The 19,569-nt window shown below is 43.4% G+C and overlaps 1 protein-coding gene across 1 annotated transcript in view; it reads right to left on the bottom strand.

The window, feature by feature from the left end:
- PLCL1 (phospholipase C like 1 (inactive)) overlaps positions 1 to 19,569 on the bottom strand; it is a 210,911-nt gene that overhangs the window by 15,106 nt on the left and 176,236 nt on the right. Inside the window, exons 4-5 of the mRNA XM_030488131.1 lie at positions 12,972 to 13,047; positions 9,191 to 9,300 (exon numbers count right to left, since the gene is read on the bottom strand). Of these exons, the coding sequence (XP_030343991.1) occupies positions 9,191 to 9,300; positions 12,972 to 13,047 (186 nt within the window). The remainder of the gene's footprint in view (positions 1 to 9,190; positions 9,301 to 12,971; positions 13,048 to 19,569) is intronic.

The raw sequence follows: 19,569 nt of genomic DNA, 5'->3' as shown, positions 1-19,569 counted from the left end.
TTCCAGCTCAGTTCTGCACAGGCAAACATACATGCAGGAGTAGCTCCTTTTCTTCAAAGGATGAGTACCTTCAAGGAACTTGTAATCCTACCTGCTGACTTTTCATATAGCCCCTCATAGGTGATAAGAATCTTGTTACTGCTCAGAGCAGTTTGTTTGGAGAACAAATTCTGTATTCACACCCCATCATCTGAACATTATTACTTACTTTTCCACTTGCATTATCTTTGGACCGGATGACACCCCCTAGAGAGAAGCTGGCCTTCTCACCTATATGCCAAAATACCTGCCAGGTTGGTAGCGAAGAGAGATGACAGCAGCACAGTGGGCCTCAGGCTGTGATGGGTCTGCCCCATCAGCACGAGCACAGCAGTGCCAGATCCCATACAGCTACCCCAGGGTGAAGTCAGCATGAATATGGAGTGATAAACTCATAGTGCAAACCACATCACAGGTGAAGACACCTTTAGAGTCATGAGAAGTTTAGTCCAGATCAAGGATGAGGGAGAATTAGACACACATGTATGACAAAGAGCATGGTGGTTCTCCCACTGCTCTAGCATGATTGAGATGATATGCTGAACTGGGGCAACACAGAGGGAAGGAGGATTTGAGGCTGGAGAGAAGAGATAGTAAAACCTGAGATGACAGTGAGGCACAGAGGGGTAGCTGAGGCAGGACAGCCAACCAAGCAGGGGCTTCACTGAGCTGCCAGCCTACACAAGGAGAGAGTTAGACATCTATTTTGGCAGACTAGCTCTATTTAAACATCTTGACAAGCCTCAATTTGTGAAGTGACGCTAAAATTGGTTTTCTACACACAGCACCTCAGCATGCCAACCCTCTACTGGGCTCAAAGCCCATACTGCCAAGGTGGCCTTGGCACAAGGGGTGCCAGGCACAGTGACCCCACATGCTCCTGGCCCTGTCTCACATCACCATTGCTGCAATGCAGTGTACCTCACCCTGCATGCATGCTGTCAGCTTGGCATCGGATCCATGGCTTTTGGCAATTTGTCACATCACTCAAAAGGCACATCACAAGATTGCTTGCCATCTACCTCTGGTTTCTTTTAGTCAAACACAAGGAAAATTGGCTAAGCAAGATATCACTCAAGGCTTTTCATACCATCATTCATTTCTCTAATCTGTTCTTTTTGTCCCAAAGTTACCATTGTTCTGCATATTTGATGGCCTGTCTCTCCTCCTATATATATGTATACATGCACGTATGTTTGCACATGTACAAACCCATCCCAGTGGAATTGAAGAAATAATATTTACATCTGAAATGCAGAGCTTTGGACTGCAGTAAAATAAATAAATAAATAAAGGGTTTACATCAAAGGAAGGCAGCTCACAGCACTTGTTTTCTGGATGAGCTTTGGTGACCTTCCATTTTTAGTCTGTCCTACACTTGGGTCCCTAAACCCATTGTTGTGAAACACCCGTGGGAGCAGAGCCCTGGTATTGAAGGAGGAAGAGAGAAGTGATAAAAAAGGCAGGGACCCACATTGCTGCTCAGATGACTCTGGCTATCAGCTCCTTCCCCCCAGACACCGGGTGCCACCATGGAGAACACCACAGCCTCATACCAAGCACTTTTCTTGACAAATATCTGAGCAGGGCTCAGATCCACAGCAGTTAAATATTCTTTTGATCCTGCACTGGGCAGCAGGAGGAACCTACAAAGCCTCTCAACAGGCCCTTTCAGTCCTGCTTTCTATGCACTGAAATGGCTGTTAAAGGCTGGAGAAAAGTCATAAAATGGTGCATGCACCCTGAATGAACAGAAACTCTTAACTGGGTTTGGTCCTGCAGGGGCCACTTGAGATGGGGAGGTGAGTGCTGCCCATCACAAGCATCAGCGCTGCAGGCAGGCGAGCGCAGGTGGACCCCTGTGCCTGGATGGTTAAGCACCGACTCTGCCTGATCTGAATGTCTGGACAATTGCTTCTTGCCAGTCAATGAAACTCTCCTGCAGTGACATTATTGGACAAAACCCCAGTAATAACTGACTAACATGGGACAAAGACTCTCCTCTTTGTCAGGCCATCCTAGGACTTCACAGAATCATGGAATCAACTAGGTTGGAAAAGATCTTTAAGATCAAGTCCATGCCTTAACACATCGCTTCAGAAACTTACAGTATCATGAAGGAGCAAGAGCTGTGAACCCTGGCAATCACTGCTCTCCCTTCCCCCAGCAGTCCCCCCTGTAGCATTTGTTATTTGCAGATTTAAGATTGCCTGGGTAGCCTTCATGTATATTTTAAACACACATGAATATTTAATTTGCTCTAAATCCAATCCATGTCTTGAAATTTTCCTTGGCCAAGAAAACAGAGACCTTGTCAGGAACACCATTAGGGCTTCAAAAACACTCACAGGGAGCAGCCAGGTACCCACTGAGGCCGTGCTGTACTTGTTTGAGACTGCTCACTACATCCTCCCTGGAGCAATGCTCTGGCAGCATGGCTGACAGCCAAGAAGAACAGGATATTCCAGTTGATTAACTAGTACTGCTGAGAGACTGGGATTACACTCTTTTTACCCTGATATACACTGTTGAAGTAACTTGAGAAGATCCCATCACCAGATACAACTGACAAAATCCACCAAGACTAAGCGTCTTTTAAAGAGCTCTCGTTCCTGCCTTTGGGCTTGGGCAAGAAAGACAAAAGCCAGTGCTGTGAGCAGTATGGGGCAGAGCTCCAGAAGGCATTTGCCAACCAAATCAGTAGAGAACAGCACTCTGTTATAGAATCATAGAATAGTTTGGGTTGGAAGAGACCTTCAAAGGTCATCTGGTCCATTGTCATCTAGTCCAACCTCCCTGCAATGAGCATGTACAAGAAGGATCCACCTACCCAATATTTACACGGTTTTGTTCCCTTGGTTTACAAAACACACTAATCAAAACAGCTTTGCATGTGAATCACGTGCTTTTACCTCCTTATCTTGTAACTCAATATCATTTAAAGGACTCTAAATCCCCCTATGTCAGAAAAACCACGAAATGTGGGCCCATAGTCAGACATAGACAGCTCCGTGGCACAGCCTGAAAGCCAGGAGCACAGCTTTGCCCTCCAAAGGAGTTCCAAAGCTGGAGCCTCCATCACACTCACCGCTGCATTCAGAGTATCCCAAGAACCCAGAACAAGTTGCACTCCCATGCCTCTCCTCCAGACTCTTCACACACTCAATAAGAAACAACCTAAACCTATCTTCTTCCTCACCTTTCCCTCCACTTTTAAACAACCTGCTTCAAGCTAAGCAGATTGGTATTTACGGGACTAAATGGATGTTGACCTTGTTGGACTGTTTCACCTTCTCTTTAGCACTCTCTCAGAAAGCCAGCAGTTTTGTGTTATTTTTTCGTTTTTTGTCCCTCAGTTCATGTGTAAGAGACCAACCTGATCTAATAACTAGGTGAGTAATTAGACAAGCTCTGTATTTCCGCATATGCTTGTAAAATCTGTCCCTCAATCACAGACTGACTGGCTCAGCGAATTACCGCTGTAGCTGAGCTGGTCTTGAAGGCAAGCGGAGCCTTCAAAAGCCACCAAGGTACTCAGTCTGGAGAGGTTTAAAAGTGAGAAACACCACTCTGAACTGCACAAAGGAAATGCAAACAACGTGGGAACTAGACACCGGGAGAGACATTTAGCATCTCAGGAAGAAGAGCCTTTGGGGTAACCACATTCAAAACATTTATCTAGGGAGATCTGGAAACAAGTAGACATGGAATAATACAGTGAGCCCTGGATTTAAAGGCCAGTATGAAGTCTCCATGCCTCACAAACCACTCCAGCCTACTGCTCTTGCTGGACTATTACTGTCAAGAGATGACAGCAAATCACAAGAATTTGTTGCTAAGACACTGTGGCTTACATTTCATCTATATTTGCAGTTTCATAAATTGAGCGCCGATGTGCATATGTCTGCAGAGATATGCTGGGAAAAGGAGGGACATAATATATGTGGAATTTTTCCAGGAGGCAGGGGAAGCCTAACTAACACTTACAGGGAAAGAAACAAATGGTACACAGAGTGCAGCAGCTTTACAGGGGATTGTGAATTCATCATGGTCTCACTTAAGACCTAGATAGTGCAAATTGTCATGCAAATCCTTTGGCAGCAATTATATGACATGCAGTAGAATATGTTGTTGCTGTTGTGCTTAATTACATGAAATGTCCCTAAGATTCTGCCATGCTGCTTTGTTGTCCACTCTGTAGCATGCAAAGGAGCGAAGCCAAGGTTCTTGCCTAACTGCAGGAAAAAGGATTGATGTGAAAGGACCCAAATAAATCTTAGTTACATGATGGTTTTAGAGTATTGTAGAGTATCCATTAAAAACACTCCCATAGTGCACTATAATAATCCTTAACGTAAGGCTGTGAATGGACCTAGTTCCTCCAAAGATCAGTGGAAACCCTGTGTGGCACCATTGTGCATAAAGTGCTTTAGAATAACAGTCACTGTTCAAGGATCACCTGCTCCAAGCTCAGGAGTGTTGTTTCCCATCATGATAACATACTGCTTTTCTTCCTAGAGAAAACCGTGTCACCTTGTAGTGATGCTAAATTCATCTCAGTTTAGGTGAAGCCAGAGAGTCTGTATGTACATCTTTCAGAAATCTGGCTTTTATCTCTCCAAATAGCCTCAAAGTGTGCATCTGAGGCTCTGCCACCCAAGTGAGAAGTCTGGATCTTGCAGGTCTCCCAAGCGACTGAAGGCCTATTGTCACAAATGACTGTGATGAAGAAACAGGTCATTTGTGGCAATCATCCTCCAAAAGCTCTCTTTGTGCACAGTTCTGCTGCATAAAACCACTTATACCAGAGCTAGCACTGATCCCACCTACATTGTAAAATCGTGGATTTCTCCCCGAAAGAGTGAACTGCATTAGCAATTTAATAATTGTGTGCCTCCTGCATTCAAAAACCTCTTTCTAAATCTAATCAGCATTAATTTAAATGCAGGATAATTAGCAGATATACTCATGGATGGGTGCTGAAATGATCCCTGAAAATTTAACCACTTGATGTCTTGTAGCATGCACTAACTGTTGGAGTCCTAGTAAGAGAGAACACACATGGCAGCAGAGGTGAAATCTTACCATGGGCAGCAAAAAAAAAAAAGATTTAACCCCCCCCCCCCCCCCGAACACATTTTAGAGCCGAGATTAGATTCCAGCATTTGGGTGTCTGAGTCTAGTAGAAATCAGTAGAAGACTGAAAGAGTAAATGCCACTTTATCTTTGCCTTCCCATGTTTTGTCTATAAATAAGTCAGCATGTTGGTATATTAACTATTTATATATTTACCATTAACATGCAGGCAAGTATCTGGTGGTACTATTCCTAGACTTTGTATGGGCTGATCCATCAAAGCACAGATAGCCCAGGAAAACACATCTGCAGACAGACAAAGCATGTCCATGTGAGAGCAGTTAGGTCTAAACCACAGTCAACACACTAAAACTTTGGTTGGCTTACTTACGAGGCTCTTGGGACTCTGGTGAATCCCAACTTCTTTGCCTGAATAAACACCTCCTGGTAGCCCATGACAGTTTTGCCTCAGCAAGGAGAACAGTTTTGCAGGCAGTAACTTTTTTTGCTCCAAGCATTCTCAGAAACTCATAAAGCAGTCATTAAATCAGTGGTTGCACATGATAGATGCTGAGAATGCCTCAGTTACTGGATAACCCTTGGTACTAGATCCTGTGGGAGAGGCACATGGAGCAGCCAGAACGGCCCAAGGAGAGGCAGCAGCTTGCACTGTTGCATGCCAAGAGGGCTGGGAGCAGACCCAGGCTGGCCCTGCTTTCTCATCACTCATACATAAGTGAGCGTACCTCACCTGAAAGCCATCTAGTGCACTACGGTGGCACTGAGTGCAAGTGGTTATGTCCCAGCTCTCAGAAGAATTCGTTAGCTCAAGGCCAGAACTGTCCTAATGAGGCTTCTCAGCTTCTGCCTCACTCAGCCTGATGCCCTGCTCTCTCCGAGCGCAGGCAGGAGCAGCTGTGCCAGAGAGGAGGTGACCTCGCCAGGGGAAGGCAGGAGGAGCACCAGCATGTGGGGAGAAACAAGCACCAGCCCATGCACCCACATGAGAGCCTTCACTCAGGGAATGGACAGTCACCTGTTTTAAAAACAAGAAATATCTCATGACAATGAATCACGAACTTCTGCAGCAAAAGAAGTTCAGACCAGAATGGTTACCTTGGCCAAGCCGAGCAATTCTGCATGCCCGTCAGGATGAAATGAACAGTTCCTAACACTGTGGTCCCTGGGAAGTGGTAAACACAGAATTTCCTTTGCTACCTTTGCAATTACACTTAACTAAATACAGAAAGGAAAACAGAGGCACAGAGATGGTGCTGCATGGAAATAAAAATGAAAGCAAGACTGAATTTGGGATCATAACCATAATGTCACCGTGAGAACATGATTCTTCTGTCCCATGTACTTATGTTGTGCCCCTCAATATTACTGTATCACTTTACAGGGAACCAGTATTTTACATGACATGGGACCAAATAGGAAGATGTGACATGTTAAAAATAGGCATCAATATAAAAGTTGACTTGTTAGACTGTTCCCAAGTTAGAACAGCTGCGTTCTTACTAACATTTTTATGTTCTGGCAAACACTTTGTCCTTAAAGTGGGTATTACTAATATGTAATTAAGTTTCTATAAACCAAGGAAGAAAATGACGTATTATTTTGATTCATTCTCACTAAGTACCTCTTAGAAGTACCCCAGGGCATTTTTAAACATGAAGAATGCCCACAGCTATGATTTTTATAAAATATACTTTAATCCTGCACTCTGTAAGTAATTAATGATTTTGCCAGTAGCAATTTCTTATTGCACCTCCTCTTTGTATTCAAAGCTTACCTACTGCAATGAGTCTTTATAAAGAAATACATTAATTAAATATGCCTTGGCTTCGCTAGCCTAGGAAAAGACTATTAATCATCTCACAGGCACAAGCATGATATAATACCTGCTATTGCTCATGGGCACCTCACACAAACTGACTACTGCTGCACGATACAATTGCCTCCAACAACCTGAAGCACACGAAGAGGCTTTCTCCTGTTGGTGGTGTGCCATTCATTCACCTCATCTACTGTAAAGCAGCTGATGCATTTGCCAGATGTTATGGGCTATTTTTTTCTTGTCTTACATCACTACACCAGCAGCTAGTGAAATATATTTGTAGTGACCACCCTGATACTAGACACACAGAGGACACCGATGGCTTGAGTGGAGCAGGGTGGTTGGTCTCACCTCAACAAATCCTTCTGGGGAGCTCCCACCAGCACAGACAAGAGAGTCAGCGCCAAACATGAGATGTAGCAGTGACTGATGGTCTCATATCAGACACGTGAATAACCACATTCTCAGTTATCTATTGTCATTACTCAGTTGGACTTCAGTCAGAATGAAAAAGTGTTTCATTTGCATTTACACCCATGGGTAGTTGCCACAAATTCTGTTAATATTTTACTATGTGAGAAAGGTATTATGTGGCTTAGACATGAAACGTGTCAGTTATTCCTTGTCCTTGACTAGATGTTTGAAATGCTCTTCAACAGGTTGACAATCTGTGCTAGGCAGCAATTATTTTTCAAGGAAAACATTTCTCCAATACCCTACTTGTACCTTCATTAATTATGGGTCACCCTCAGAAGTGCAAACATCTCATTTGATGAACAGCTAAAAATGGAAAAGTTTAGAGCAACCCTGACCGTGTTTAGAGCAACTCCGAGCGCGAGGCATTTATTTTACCTAAAGTTACTCAGATGAATGTTCAGAACTGCCTAGTGCTTTGGGGTTTTGGGGGTTTTTTTTGGTCCTCTTTAGCTACTTGCCTCAATTATGCTGTCCGGAATAGGTCAGTCCTTTCCATCTGAATTGGTTGCCTTTTCTCTAATCAGAGGTCCTATTAACTGAGCTTACGTTGACTCCATTACTTGCTTTCCCTCTCTCTCATCAAGGTACACAAGGAACCACAGGTGCCCCCAGGTCTTTTCTAAACCTTCTCTGCTAACGACCTCTCCCACCCATTTTTTACCCTTCAGCCTCTCTGTTCCAAACACCTTTTTCCCTCTCCTGATCAGGACCTGTTAGTGTTCCTTCCAGCTCCATGAAGCTGAAGCATGCACCTCCTATGACTCTTCCTACCACTGCTGCATGTTACATTTAGGTGTACACTTGATGAGGAGCTTTGTAAAAATTCCCTCTCATTAAGTGGCTTGCCCTTGGATGCCAGCTAAGGAAAGGCACTGCGGGGTCATAGGAAGATGCTGTCAGACGGGGAAACCTGCTTAATGGGAGCTGAAGGGAAGGAGCAGCAGACAGAGAGGGTGGAAATCAAAGTGTGATCTGTCAGAGCAAGGTGGGAAATGAGGCTGTGAAGGAAGGCGCGAGCTGAATGCTAACAACCTGAATGCTTGGCTCAGGTCCTTTGCTTGCTGCCTGCTGTAGCTGCACCAGATCCTCTCCTCTCTCCATCTTCGGCTGTCCCTGGGTAACTTCACCCAGGCTCAGTCATGCAGCTCCCATGACAATTTGTGGCTGGTTGGTGCTGAACCAGTACCTAAAGCCTGGTGAGTAATGCGATCACTGTGCAGTGTGTCACTGCATAGCTAGGATGGAGGGATGAAAATCCCTTTTTTAGCTGTTTGGATAGTGCCCCAGTTTTGAAACATAACCCTGATATTTCTGCAGGATCTACAATATTCCTTGTGTTTTTTCATGACAGCACCCCACACCCCTTCTCCATCCCTTCCCAAAGAGATGCTCTAGTTCTCATTTTACAAAACAAGTATCTGAGACACCATGACCTCAGACAGGTCATATTCAGGGTGCACGGGGCAGAACAGACAACCAAAACCAGGTGTCTGAGCATGGAAACCACAACCTATCTTTCCTCTTTTGATTAGTCTTAGATAAATACCCCTCCACAGCTTCCAAACCGGTATATCTAATTACACATATATTTGATAAATCTCAGTAATTGGGGGTAATGTCTGTAAATGCATATACATCCCATTAAAAAAATAAAATGTTGCTACAGTATCAGTAGAAGAGTACAAATAGGTGAGCTAAAAGAGCAAAGGTTTGCTTACAAAGTGAACAAGAACACAAGGTGGTGCTTTCTGTGCTTACCTTCAGTACTGTGATATTCCATGCAAAACTCTCAATGGCTTTGCTTAATTTTCTTCCTTTCAAACCTTCCTTTGTCCCAAGATTATGGAGCTCTTCGTGGAATTCCATTCCTAAAAACACAGATTGCTCTGTCACCCAATGCATGATTGATTTTCCCGATAAAATGTCCAGTGAACATTTCAGTCTTGCAGCTGGTAGTTTCTACAACCTCTTTCTGTGTTTCAACCCCTTCCCTGTTAAGACTCCATCTTAGAGAGCATCTTCCAGAATAAAAATGTCATGCTCAACCTTGTGGTTGCTTCTACTTTGTATGTAATTCTCCACTGCTGGGGTCCCACACAGGCATGTGCCTGGTCCCCGCACAAACACAGCTCCAGCACTTCTGCTTGCAGTCTGCATTGCTGGTAATACTGCAACAAAAGGCAATCACCATCCCTCTCCTTGAACAGGTGATTTAGTACCTCAGAAGGTAGTTTGACAGACAAGGAAGGTACCTGTTCAGCACAGCAAATACAGACTCAAAAGCAGAGCTCCTCATTAATCTTCATCACAGTCATACAGAAAAGCTCTTGTATTTCATGTTGATAAATTATGTCGGGAACGCACACCACTAATCACTGGATTGCTATTCCTGCAGCCTGGAGAACTGAGACTGCCAACTGCAGCCCTGGGAATTGTTACATTTCATTGCTAATTTCTGTGGCAAATATCTGCAAATCTGTTGCTGGATACAAGAACTCAGGGAATCTGGGAGCAGATTAAAAACCTAATGAGCCCAATTAGCCCACCAATTCCACAAGATTTGCACAGTGTATGCAAACATTTCTACCAAGTCTGGGATGGATTAAGAGACAAAATAGAGAGAGAGCTTCTTGTCCCTCAATTTGTACCTTATGAAAAGTCATATTGGCACTAAATCACTCCAAAACATCTGAGGCCCATCCCAGTTTGCTCCTGGCTGAGGAAACCAATTCCATCTCCAGTTGTTTCACAGCTTTCCCCTAATATTTTAAGGAAAATGTCACTTGCAAATTTGAGCTTCATTGAAATTACATCAGAGAAACGCCCATCGAGAGAACACCTGCACGGAGTAGACACAGAGGGCTCTGTCTTGCATCGCTGAAGGAGTCAGTCCTTTGACAGCCCAAGGCAGGCTTGCACTCAGCATAACTTGCCCAAAGCACTCCTGGAAGACTAACAATAGGTTTCTTCTTGCCTTGCAACAACTCCAGGAGCTCGGTAACACTGAGGCAGTTCAACCCTACGCAAGGCAAAATTTCTCTATTGTTTTCTGCAGGTTTTGCCTCTCAAGGGTAACAGGGCTCCTGCAGCACTTCCTTTGGGAAACAGTCGAAATAACTGCAGACCAAGCAAGATTCCCATGCAGGTGCTCCTCACACCAACTGACTTACAAACCATTTCCCTTCAACTAAGTGAAAGAAAACTTTCAAATGACTCACTTTGTCCTGCAAAAAAAATAGGAAAGCTCATGGTGCTCAGCTCCATGTGGTGAGCCTTGCCTTTATGCAGCATCCTTTTAGTTATCTTTCCCTCTGGATCGCTTTACCTGACCTGTAAGTTGGAGACAGTGCTGCCCCAGATGGAGGAGCCATTTGTGCCCTGCAGGTCAGGGCACCAATAAAAACATCCTCTGAGCTGTTGCTGACCACTGTGCATTGAGCTGAGACTGCACATGAAAAAAACCCAACAAAACCAGCCACCTGAGAAGCCCTCTGAGGGATGACCAGACCCTGTGGCACAGAGAACGTGGATCAAAACTGGCTGTGATGTGAAGCAGAGATCTGGTAGGAACACATATCCAAAGGGAGCAGGACTGGGGTGAGGTGAACGACAACGTCACAGACAATTGCACCTCTGAAACCTCTTAGTTTTGAGTGCTTCATCTTGCCACATTGAGAATGATATTTAACAATTTGCCTGGGTAACATTTGCAACAAACTAACTGGCAATTGAGCATGGGGAGGGATCCTCTCTCTCCTATTCCTTTCCTTTGTCTAAATCCTGAGGCTTCAGAAGAGTACTTCACATCTCTCCAGCCTTCTTCTCAATCAGAAACGATATTTTAAGGCTAACAAAGCAAAAGAAATGAAAATACAAGTAGATACAGCAGCAAAGAGAACAAGCTTGAGAAGTTAATCTTTTTGCTGAGGAAGGAACGAGGGAGGAACTGCAGGAAACTGTGGACATCAGCGTGGTGGCATGGTCCTGCGTCATGTTCTCCCCACTCACCTCCAGCCCCTTGCTCACAAAGATACCAGTGCCAGGCAAGTACTGTGGGTTCTTATCTCCATGCACAGAGCAGGGTGGGCAGAAAGATGGCTGATGGTGCTGAGGGTCTGCATCATTTAGTGCAAAGTATTGCTTTTAAATTATACCCTCTAGAAAGAGCTCCTGGTGCTGTATTCTCCTGTCACTGTCCCATTCCTAAACCCCCCGCATCTGATGAAGGCTTTGGCTGAGGATATTTCTGCTGCTTATGCAGATACACAGAAGCCAAAGCATGGCACAAGATGAGGCCTATGAAAGCCAGCAAGACAGAACTGCTTGCCTCTCCTTCTTTTGCTACCACAGTGCCAGCATGGCTCCAGAGCTCTGTATTTCAAAGGGCAAGGACTAGGTTCCACCCTGCTCTTGCACCACATCAAAATCAGTTAAATGCTGTTGTTGAAACCATTTCCAAATTTCCTCTAATTAAAAAGCTGAATTAAAAGATTTACTACAAAACATCAGCCTCATTCATTATTTACATTTATAGAAGCAAATGGCTGTAGCCTGCGTCACTTGCCAAATCCGAAAACGTCCATCAGAAACAATAGTATTTATGATTGTTGTGGTTCCAGAAGACTATGGCTAAGAATGCAAATTAAATACAGTAGCAAGTGTTTGCACTACTGATCTTCAAGGCTTGCTGCAAGATAGGAAAGGTGCAGCTGTACAGGTAAATGAACTGAAAACAGATTTAATTTATGCAGTGTAAACCCCTAGTAGAAATACACCGTGTTTATTTATTCAGCATGGTTTCTGATACATGAAAGCCAATGGATATAGTTGTAGAGGACTGCCACCGCCAAATGTGGACACATCTCTCTAGCAGGACTTAATCTTGTGTATCAGTGGAAACTACAGGAGACATGTCCCAGTTTTGAGTCTAGCCTGCTGTCCTGATAAAGACATCAAGTACAATAAACCAGTAACATATGATCTACTTTGAGCCCACTTACAGTGGTTTACGCCCATATACCTGATGTACATTAATGTATAGCAACACACATTCACTGTGATACAATGGAATTATATTGGTATAAGTTTCCAGGCCCAAAACAAACCTAAACAGCAAATGTAAAGGTAGGTAAACAAGCTTGGTCTTGTGAGTTTCAAAACCTGCTGTGTTGTCCATGTTTAAGAGAATAACTGTGATAGAGAATGGAGCTCAGTAAAGGCAGCACGCTTTCTCACTCTCTCTTGTTAACTGAATGCCTTTTTAGTTCATTTGACTAATTCAAATGCTGTCAGACATTTCAGAGCTGTAGAGCAGATGGAGAAATAGCTTTTAAGGTGAAAGCTGAGGATTCTTTCCTGATCCCATGCCTGCATTGCTACTGGAGGATGAGCCTTCAGTAGGGTGGATTCTGCCGGAGAAAAACCCGGATGCTTTCTGAAATACCAGGTGAAAGATGCTGCATTAATCACAAACCATAAGTAAATTATGGCACATCATTTCCCATCTCCCATTTAGAACTGCACAGTAAAGAAGGATTACCTGCTTTCTGGCACTGAACAATCTTGTCATGAGTGATGTCTGCTGTCTCAATGAGAACCTTGCTCTCTTGAATCATCTGTCACAAAATAAACAGGGAAAAAAGCAGCATTACTAGGGTTTTCTGCAACATCTACTCCACGGAAAAGTACCAAGGTTCAAACTGCAAGCAACCCTATAAAGATTGGATCATTCCTTCATATCAGGGCTCCCAGATCTGTATCAAGTGAAGTGACAGTTGCTCAGGAAATGTTTTATGTTTTGCCCCAGAAGCTAAAGAACAGCTGGTTTACATCGGTGAGACACCTCTGCAAATAACATGAAGGAAACACACATGATTTCAGAGGAAAGCAGAGTTAGCAGACAAACAAAATTCATTCAATGTGAAACTGAGCTCTAATTAGTACATTTCTTGAAACAAAAGGAGAAATATTAGTCCTTGACATAAATGGTTATCAAAAATGTTACCAAGTTATGAATAGCGCTGATTTCAAGAGGTATTTAAGCCTGTGCTGAACTTTATGCACTACAGCAGTTCAGTCAGCTACAGGAGTTTCTCTTTGGAGAAATTCAGATCCAAATCCTATCCTGTCCTCAACATTTGTGTTGAAATTTAAAAGAAAGAAAAACTAAGACCTAAACAGGCCTACTCACAAGATTCAAGAGAGATCCCTATTTATGCATCTTCCTAGAGTAGCCCATAAACAGCAAACAGATGAAGGGTCCGTTACATGACAAGTTTCCCAAGCCTTCCTGTTTGCAAATGCCATTCTCCTTCGATGATAACAAACCTTCCAAAACCCTTCAGCCCAGGCCTGCAAGCAAATTGTTCCAATGCTATATTCTGCAAAACTGCAAAAGGTGGCACATTCCAGAAGGCAAGAACATGCTGTATAACAAACTATGCCTGAGAATAATCTCTCTCTCCTGGGACATACACTACAAACCCCAATCAAATCCAAGCAGCATGAGAGCAGTGTCAATTAGAAATGAAGGAAACTGAATACCGCCTAATGTTACATCCTGAAACTGCAGAAGCCACCATCTGAAAGCTCTGCCAAAATGCTACAACTGCTAAAAGCCTTTCTACTTTCAAACACACTAAATATGAAAACACAACCAGTAGTGGAAGACAGTATTAAATTAACACCTGCAAATTAGCATATCTTATTGTTTTAATTAGGTACTAGGGAGGAGAGATGCTGTCACTTGTCACACCCGAACTTCCAAATTCCGGATAAATTCAGATCCAAATTTTGTTCCTCATGCCATCTTCATTTCTAACTAAACCTGTTATGATGGCACTTAATAAAAATACCTATGCCTTTGTTTTGATAGAAACAAGAACATGAGAAAACCAAAATCCATTACCAGCTTCACAGGCAGACAGAAAAAAGCCTGATACATCTACAGGGTGCAAAATTATTTTTTTAGCAGAACATGCCCAGTGGATATGTCTGAGATTGAAATTACTTTCAATAGTATCATTTGCCTGTCATTCTTATTACTTGCTTGTTCATGCATCATGTTGATTTTTTTGTCTTTGATATCTTTGCTTGTCATCTAGAAAGAAATTACAATCTCTACGCACCGTCTGGCTTTTCTGTACCACAGCACACAGTCATTTTGTGCTGAAGGAGCCGTTTTAGGCACCAACTGCAAATGCTAAAGTTGGTCTGAGCAGTAAAGAGAAGCCCTGAAAAAACCTGCAAGTCACTACAGAGGCAGCCAGAAGACAAACATGCATCTCTTCCACATGCAGACACAGGGCCTATGAACCAGTGCTCACTCTGCCCGGTCCAGCCAAGCACTGCCACCATCTCCATGGCTGCTGCACCCCATGCCCCATCACCCTGAGCCTGCCCCTCCTTGGGTCTGTGTCTGTACTTGCTAGCCAGCAGCAAGGTTTTGCCCAGCGAGGTCAATGCAGCTAAGCTAGGACAGGATACCCAAAGTGTCTGACTCTCCTGTGCTCAGATCTCTGAAGTGGAACTTGACTTGTGAGAGTTTTATATATATATTTATATACATATATATATGGCCACAAGAAATCATCCTACCATACACAAAAAAAAGCAAGCTTGAGAATGATGCAATTTGGTAATCTAAATTTGACCATATCTTCCTCCAGCTACTGGACCCACTCCCAGGAGTTCCTGGCATGCCTGTTTTAGCACTCTCAGATATGAAGGTATTACATTCATTTTTTAAGAGAAAAGTGGCAATAGGATGTCAATTTTCCCTTTCTGCAGAGTAGGTAGAGCAGCCCTCCGCTCCTTTGATGCTGACATCAAAGTCTCACTGCTCTCAGCTCAGCAAGGACAATTAAAAACAGTTCATAAAGCAGAATTTAACCTGTTCCTGTCTTCCGGCTCAGCAGTAATCTTGACACAAGTAAGTAACTTTTGTCCCATGGCAAATCCCGAGAGTGGATTCAGAGTTCCTCAGCTCAGCGACTGGGGTTAGGGGATGCCCTTTTAAACTGAAAGAGTATAGATTTAGATTAGACATTAGGAAGAAGTTCTTTACTGTGAGGGTGGTGAGACACTGGCACAGGTTGCCCAGAGAACTTGTGGATACCCACCCCTGGAAGTGTTCAGGGCCAGGCTGGATGGGGCTTTGAGCAAAACTGGCCTAGTGGAAGGGGTCCTTCACCACTCTGATCATCTTCATGGCTCTCCTGTACTCATTCCATGTCCAACGTCCACGTTCCCCTTGTGTGGGGGCCCCGGAGCTGAACTCAGTACTCCATGTGGGGTCTCATAAAGGCAGAGTAGCGGGGCAGAATCACCTCCCTCAACCTGCTGGTCATGATCCTTTTGATGCAGCCTGGAACATGGTTGGTTTCTGGGCTGCTGCAAGTACACATTGCTAGGTCACGTTGAGCTTCTGGCCAACCAACATGCCCAAATCCTCGTCCTCAGGGCTCCTCTTAATCCATTATCCACCCAGCCTGTATTTGTGCTTGGGCTATCACACGACAGACTGAGATTTTCAATCCCAATTTTGCCAGTAATGTTTCAAAATCCACCAACCTGTCTTGAATGTTAAGAGTGAGTTTCTGCTGTTTACAATGTGAATTTCTATGCATCTTTACTCTGGTCAGACCTGCACGGAGCAGCGCTCTTGGGCAGTTGTGTAAGTCCCAGCCATCTGCCAGGAGCCCATCAGGCTGCTGTTTAATGTCAGCTCCCAAAAGATAACTCTCTTCGGTGAGTGACTCAACCAGCAAGAGACATCCTACTCCCTCAGGAAACTCGCTCCACCAGATTGTTAACTCCTGAACACTGAGCTTCAAGAGATTAACCTCCAAGCAACACATACTGAAAAGGAATCTTTGGAGGATGGATGCTGGTATCTGGGTCCACTTGGAGTCACTGAGGAAATTTTTAGCAGCTGCTGAAGCTGGCAGGGTTGCTCAGGACGACTGGCATTTCCTATGTCAGAAAGGTGATAAGCTATATTCAGTGATGTGCTTAATGTAGCTACAAGGGAAAAAGGGACAAAAATAGGAATGAAAGTACACAAAACCCAATTCTGATACAGGCAGGTACTTTATAAAGCTACCTTGCTGACCAACAGCATATACTAATTAGAGTAAGCAGAAGGGAAAGGGATGAATGGGATAAACTATCACACACCTTGACATCATTTGGGATGCTGCTAATTTCAACATTGGTCCCTCTGTCCCGAGGGCTGAGACCCATGAGGAGGGCGCAGGGTCCCTTCTGCACTCACTTGGCAGATGCTGCAGCATCATAGAGCTCTGCAGGAACAAAGGATGGCCCCACTCCTCCCCTCAGGGACCCCTGCCACGTTTCCATGGGAGCAGGGACACAAAGACTTTTGCAAGTCCTGGAAGTGCTAACCCTCCTGGAGAGGCTGCAGCGCCAGAAATGCTCTCACAAGTGAATGAGGTGTTGTTCAGACTGACAAAAGATGCACATGGCACGAGTCCCAGAAGTACATGTCATGTTTAATACACTAATGGGAATGAGGAATACAAAGGCTCATCTGCATAGGTTAGGGTTTTTCTGGAAAATAGCTCATTTAATTTAAATATTCTTACACAATGCTTAAAGCAAGAAGCCTAAACTTGATTCATCTTGGCCTACCTGAAGCACCCTGTTACAGTCACGCCACTTTCCCACAAAGGCAGAGGAAGCAAGAGTTGGCACAAACCTGGCAGCTCTCTCTTGTCCAGTATATGAGATCCAGAAAGGGGAGCAGACCATGGGCTGGAAACATAACTGACCTGTATCACTGAAGTGATAGCATGCAATATCTAATTTAAAACCCCACTGCTTCATGGCAAGAACGACTCTTTACTTTGCCACATCTATTATGTGTTAATTACAAAGATGAATAAATTTTAAGTGAAATTTAAAATATCTTTACACTGAGAACAGCATATTTCTATTAATAAGAAATTATTTCTTGTCTGTACTAGAGGCAGTTTAATCAGAAGATTAGTACAAACTGAAAAAAAAAGAAAGTTATTTCTTTTTACTTTAATGAACTCCTGTGCTAGGAACCAATTTCTTCTTTTCATTAGCAACTATTCTACAGACTGAAAAGGGGAGAGGAAATTAACACAGCAGTCTCACCAAGACAAAAAAAAGAAAGGAAAAACTCCTGGTGGCAAATTAAAGCACTGCTCCTGCTGGGAAGATAAATGATACAAAAGGGACAGTTCAAAGAATCCTCTCATAAATATTCCAAAGTTTAGACGAGAAACTGCCTGAACATCAAATGAAAAAGGTGTCTCCTCATGGCCGTTTTTCCCAATCTTTTATGCCTTTCTTTGACAGTGAAGAGTTTTGCCTGGGTAAGGAGTACCATATCACGCCTCTATTGCTAAAAGAGCCCCAACCAACACACACACAAGCCCTCCCTGCAAACACAGCACCAAACAAACAAAAAAGGCTACAAAAATACAACTGATTTGGAAAAACAGCTGAAGTGCAAATTGAACTCGTGACCATTTGAACAGGCTTCCCTCTTTAGCACTGAGCATATCTTGCAGGCATTTGGGACAAGAAACAGCCAGGCAATCGTGTGCCAGCAGGTCCTGCAACAAAAGGAAGGATGTGCACGTGGTGCCAGGGCATGGAAAGGAACACTAGCTATCAGTCTGCCTTGTCCCTGTCCCATTATGCTCCAAACCAGGTTTCTGTATCAGAGCCTTCTCCTGTAACAACCCAGTAAGAGGAAGAGTTATCAGGGATGGTTACATCAGCTAGAAACATCTGAAATACCTTACTGACACAAACTGCAGAAGGAACTGAATAAAATTCACCTTAAATTCTGATTTCATGTTTTTGCTTACAAATATTTCTCGGGAAATGTGGTGTCAGAGTGTTGAAGGACGTGATCCTCTATAAAACAACAGAGGCAGTGGAGGAACAGGGGGAGGCATCATCTTTCAATATGCTTATCTAAAACAGAGTAACTGAAGTACCCAACTGGGACTTCATTCTGTAAGAAGATCTGACCATTTTCAGGTCCTACTTTAGAAGGGACTGAGGGACATGTGCTATCAGAGAGAGAAACTGTGAGTGGTGGGTGAGAGAATTGAAAGAAGTGGAGAGAGAAACAGGATAATCACTTTCCCAGTCTATGTCCAATTTTGGACAGAAAACTCTTTCAAATAGATACAAATTCAAGACAATGTCTATGTACTGGACTGTGTTTGACGTCAATGTGCTATGACACTTTCTTGGCAGTGAATGCTCTGCTCTGCAATATCCCTTGTCTTCAGCTGCTCAGAGAATTGTGAAGAATGTTCCTTTGGGGATGACTCTGTCCCAGCTGAAGTATGAATTTCAGTGGAAAAGCTCACAAAAATCTATTTAGTCTTTTTGCATTTACATAAACTGGGAAAATGGACTTCCTCCTTGGGAATAAAGAGCTGTCACACCTGCATCAAGACAAAGAAACCCAAACAGACTAAATTTGAAAGAACAGCAGACAAAGAGCAGTTCATCTCTACAGACACCTCAGCAGACTTCTACCAGTGTGCATGGACCAACACCAGAGTCAACAAAAACACTGCCATTACATACGTCAACTTATTCCCCAGCAGCATCACAAATATTACTTCTCATAAATCTCCAATCCATCTATGTGTTGGCAGAGACATTCTTAACTAACTTGCCATCTTCTCAACATTACTGCTGTCCTTCCCTACCTGTCTGTTCCAAATAACAAGATGAATGCCAGTAAAAAGGCTTGAATAGAGAACAAAACATTAATGTCGGCATGAGTTTATATTACAAAAAGCTTCTATGTTCAACATTTTTTACACTTTTTGTTGCTTATGATTTGAAAACATGTAAAGATAGTTGGGGAGCTTCTTTTATTTTTCTAGAAAAAACCCTCTGTACATGCATGAGCCAGAAGATTGGGTAAAACCAAGAACATTTATTATCACTTGTTCATTCCTTTTGATTTGCAAATTATTCAATCATTTGATCTTGGAGGAAAAAAATAATGCTGAACCAATAACTGAAAAGCGCACAAGTGTCCCTGAGTTCATGCATGCTTGCTTCAGCACATGAATATATCGTGCAGACAGAGAGACCACAATCTGTTTCTGAAC

The sequence above is a fragment of the Strigops habroptila genome, chromosome 5, assembly GCF_004027225.2.
Source record: "Strigops habroptila isolate Jane chromosome 5, bStrHab1.2.pri, whole genome shotgun sequence".
Lineage (NCBI taxonomy): Eukaryota > Metazoa > Chordata > Aves > Psittaciformes > Psittacidae > Strigops > Strigops habroptila.
This window is presented reverse-complemented; position numbering and strand designations above follow the sequence as displayed.